We start from the raw sequence: 5000 nt of genomic DNA on the forward strand, positions 1-5000 counted from the left end.
ATTGTGGGTCAAAGAACATGAATGTAGACTCAGGTGTTAATGATGGCCTGGCCAGATTGAGAGCTTTGACATCTAGGTATACTGGTAGAAATGTAGTGCATTCTTATAAATCTGCAAAACCGCAAGATATTGACCAGTGGTCAAAGGACCTGCAGCATCCACGTAAAGCAGGGATGAATATCTGGTCCAAGATCACTCGTTTGCGAAAGATTTATCAGTTGCACCCATATGATGGCGTTTCACTGTTGTGCACTGTGTTAAACAACACAGAGGCTGACAAGGTGAAACGGGATGTTGATATTGGGTTAGGAGAAGATCAACAGAACCTAGATGATGGCTGGAAGGCAGTCCGTGAGTGGATTCAGGAGGCTACCAATGCGAGTACAGATTGGGGGAAAATATCTGGTTGTAGACAGAAGGATAATGAAGCGGTGGATGAATTTGCCCAAAGATTTGCTGACGCATTCTTAAGACATTCAGGCATGAGCGGGATGACAGAGGAGAATGTTATGACCAATAACAACGGTGCATTGAAGGCAAATTTCTTGCATAATACTGTCCCTGAGCTCAAAAGTATTATTAAGTTGACCACACCCGGTTGGGAAGACACAACGTTCACCTTTGAGATGCTAATTAATGTAGCAAGGAGGATAGAACGCAATACAGAACAAAGGGTCAGAAATGTCAGCACACACTGCATACACACAGATCCAGAGTTCATGCTTAGAAATTTGAAAATGGGAAATCAAGGTGATCCTAGAAGCATCAGAACAAGGAAAACAGAGACATCTAGGAATGTATGCCGTAAATGTGGGAATTATGGCCATTGGGCAAGAGAATGCAGGTCTCAGGGCAGAGGCAGACATGCTGCTTATTTTAAATATAACAAGGAAGGAGATGATGAAAGCATGTTCTGTAAGCTTTTGGAACTTAATGATTGTAAGGTAAATGATAGGCTAGTTGAGAGTCAGTGCGGTACAAAATTGACGAGAGCAGTGCAGAGAGCCAGAGTGGTGTGCAGACATCCAGAGCCACGTGATGGGGAACGTACTTTGTGTGAGAAACCACGAAAAGTATTGTCATTCCCTTCTGCTGCTGCAGTCATGGTACATGGAGAACTGACGGCACCCACAGCACACAATGCATTGCCCCAGAACAACCATCTCTGGTGGAGCGCAAGAGGGAAGCAACTTGACTACGGCTAAAATCAAGTCATGCTCTTTTGTGTTAATCATATCATTACTTTTAGCAATGATATGATGATTGGATGGGAATTTAGATGATGGACTTGATTATAGACATGATTATGAGATATGGGTTGATGATATAGGCCAGAGCCCTAGTATTAAGGCAGTTTTAATGTTCAGTGTTATGTTTTTTTTCTGGTCCTATGAGTGAAATGCCTCATTCTTGGAATATGTGATACTGCCGCAGTTTTCTCTGTTTGTTTTTCAGAACAACAGTCTAAGGAGCAGCATGAGGGGAACTGGAACGCAGGAACCATTGACCCGCTGCATTGACCAAGCCACCACCGTTGTCCAGATTCACCTCACCCGTTGGACAGCAGTGACGATACAACATTCAAAGACTTGACCAACAGAAACTGAGATGCATGGTCGCCATTCACAGCTCGCAGAAGGCGGGGGTCGCTGTGCAAAAAGCAGGGCCGTGAAATAATTTTACCCAAGCAAATAATGGGATTTTCGATTTCACCTGAGATAAAGGACATAACATACTGGTTGCAAGAAACACCAGATCCTGACTATTGATCCCAATACAGTATAGGAACATGTGCTCTGTTTTAAACCTTTTTACCACTACACTATGGGAACACTTGTTTGTTGACATTTTGTAACAATGTTGGATTGTTTGATCACTATGTTTGATTATGTTCGTTATGGTTTTGTTAGGTTTTATTGTGATCATGATGTATTTTGATTTATGATCAGATGGGGAAATTGTTAGATTTATGTGGTTTTGTCATAACTTCACATAATTTCACAGTGTACAAGTTGTGTGAACAACCCCCAAAAAGCTAGTTTGCATAGCACCAGGTCACAGCCATCGAGGTGGCCACTGGCCTTTTGTCTATGTTGATGAGCCATCAGACATGGTTCCTGCCTTTTGTGTGTCTTGGAGCTAGAAACATAGTTGGCTTTTGTCTACAGACACGACAGAGTGGTCGAGGCCACAAGGCATTAGCATCTATATGGCCATACCTGACCATAGCCCCAGTCAAGCTAGACTTTCCCCTCTGACCTCCAGACACACCCATCCCCTCCCCTTTACACCTCATGTTAATTCTGCAATATAAAATGTCTGTATTCTCTGTAATGTTTGGAGAAGATGAAGCAAGGAGAACAAGCCGTGAGCAGACGTGCCTAGCGCATGCTCGTGCTGCGCCGAGCTGACCGTGGCTAGTGACTGAATAAAACACATTCTTTCGCTAAGCCGTCTTCTACAAGTCTGTTATTCCTGAACAAGCTAACTTGAACCAAGCGTGGGCATCCGACGAATTCGACGGAGGACAGCGAGATCTTTCACATCCTAACACAGAGACACACACACACACACACCCTTCCCCATCCTAACACAGAGACACATACACACACACACACACACACCCCTCCCCATCCTAACACAGAGACACATACACATACACACACACACACACACACACACACGCACCCTTCCCCATCCTAACACAGAGACACATACACACCCACACACTCACCCTTCCCCATCCTAACACAGAGACACATACACACACACACACACACCCACACCCACACACACCCCTCCCCATCCTAACACAGAGACACATACACACACACACACACACACACTCACCCTTCCCCATCCTAACACAGAGACACATACACACACACACACACACACACACACACACACACACTCACCCTTCCCCATCCTAACACAGAGACACACACACACACACTCACCCTTCCCCATCCTAACACAGAGACACATACACACACAAACACACATAGGGATGGGAATCGAGAACCGGTTCTTGTTAAGAAGTGTGGTTATATTTCACGCGAAAAGATGACCACAGGGCCACTTGCAATGCTTGCCAAACGTCTATTTCGTCAAAGGGGGGAAAAACTACCATTATGCAGAAACATTTGTCCATACTGCATGCAATAACTTTGCAGGAATGTCGCGTTTTTGAGCGCTACGGAGTGACGATAACGTTAATGAATCTCAACCAAGCAACAGCAGCACGGCTAACGTTAGCGCTTCATCTGTTAATATCGAAGGTAAACTCTAACAGTCTATTGTGTTAGTGCCATTTGTTTCATTGTGTAAACCAGCTTTCACTATTTGTTTATGTCAGTTTTATTTTTAGTTCAAGATGTTTTATTACAACAATTGTATGAAACCCAATACCAAATCAGTCATACATTCTGTTACTTATGGTTGGAATAATAGTCAAAACAAATAATATTTTTCTTTGTTGGGACCCCCTGGCACCCCATCAAGGAAAAGGATCCCTAGGCTATGGGTCTCTGGACCCCACTTTGAGAGTTTGTAGACCTATTCTTAGGTTTGTTTTTGGTTATTTAAAACATGTAAATGTATACATTCATACTGTATATGCTGTGCATCATCTATTCAGAGAATATTTTATGAAAGAAAATGAATGTAAATAAACCCGTTTGTACTCTTTTTTTTCCTTGCCCAAAAATAATCGATAAGAGAATCGATATAGAATCGAATCAATAAGCAAGAATCGGAATGGAATCGTTAAAATCAATTCTCATCCCTCCCCATCCTAACACAGAGAGACACACACACACACACACACACACACACACACACTCTTACCTTCAGGTGGAAACATGCCACTATGGGCAGCCTCTTCATGGTCAGCTGTTTGGTGGACTCCTGGTAGCTATGGCAACCACTGCACTTGATCTTAGCGCTGCTCCCCAAGTGCTCCGGCCTAGTGAATCTGTGGACACACCACAGCAGAAGTGTGTGTGTGTGTGAGTGTGAGTGTGAGTGTGTGTGTGTATTCTGACCTGTGCTGTCTGGCTAGTTGTCTGTCTGTCTGTCTGTCTGTCTGTTTGTGTGCTTGTGTGTGTGTGTGTTCTGACCTGCGCAGGCAGTCTGTTAGTGTAGTTGTGTGTGTGTGTGTGTGTGTGTGTGTGTGTGTGTGTGTGTATGTGCGTGTGTGTGTGTGTGTGTGTGTGTGTGTGTGTGTGTGTGTGTGTGTTCTGACCTGCGCAGGCAGTCTGTTAGTGTAGTTGTGTGTGTGTGTGTGTGTGTGTGTGTGTGGTGTTCTGACCTGCGCAGGCAGTCTGTTAGTGTAGTTGTGCCGGTTCCGTTGGCGTCGGTTCCGTGGTGTTCTCCATTGGGGTCGGTTCCGGGGCTGAGTGGCCAGAAGGGGGCGGAGCAACCAGGCAGGTCCAGACTGATGTCCCAGAACGGGTCTATCGTCGTGGAAACGCCACTGAGACACACAGCAGGGGCAGTGTGAGAGAGTGTGTGTGTGTGTGTGTGTGTGTGTGAACGCCACTGAGACATACAGCAGGGGCAGTGTATGATACAGAATGTGTGTGTGTGTGCGGATAAGTAGAATCATGAATACGCACACGCACGCACGCACACGCACGCGCGCACACACACACACACACACACACACACACACACGCACACACACGCACACACACACTTCTCTTACTGGCATTCTTGGCAGGTGACATCGGACTGCAGGCCTCCAGTGAAGATCTGGTCGATGATGCAGCTGCAGTGGTTTGGGTTGTTGGCCTTCTTCCCATTGTCATCTCCTTACACACACACACACACACACACACACACACACACACACACACACGTTATAATGAGACAGAGAGACAGAGAGGAAGACATAGAAAGAGAAGAAGAAGAGAGAGACTGAAAGAGAGACAGAGAGCTTACATGATTATGTGTGTAGTTCTGTGTATGAAAAAATCTTTTACAAACTGATGTATTTT

At 45.0% G+C, this 5000-nt stretch overlaps 1 protein-coding gene across 2 annotated transcripts in view; it reads right to left on the reverse strand.

Annotated features, from left to right (window-relative positions):
• The window catches only part of usp22 (ubiquitin specific peptidase 22), a 16533-nt gene that overhangs the window by 4218 nt on the left and 7315 nt on the right, over positions 1-5000 (reverse strand). The window contains exons 7-9 of one of the 2 annotated variants that reach the window (XM_031569072.2): positions 4709-4811; positions 4313-4477; positions 3850-3976 (exon numbers count right to left, since the gene is read on the reverse strand). In XM_031569072.2, coding sequence (XP_031424932.1) covers positions 3850-3976; positions 4313-4477; positions 4709-4811 — 395 coding nt within the window. Of the gene's footprint in view, positions 1-3849; positions 3977-4312; positions 4478-4708; positions 4815-5000 lie in introns of both variants that reach the window. The other variant, XM_031569066.2, reaches the window with a different exon arrangement.

The sequence above is a fragment of the Clupea harengus genome, chromosome 1 (genome assembly GCF_900700415.2).
Source record: "Clupea harengus chromosome 1, Ch_v2.0.2, whole genome shotgun sequence".
In the NCBI taxonomy this organism is placed as follows: Eukaryota; Metazoa; Chordata; class Actinopteri; order Clupeiformes; family Clupeidae; genus Clupea; species Clupea harengus.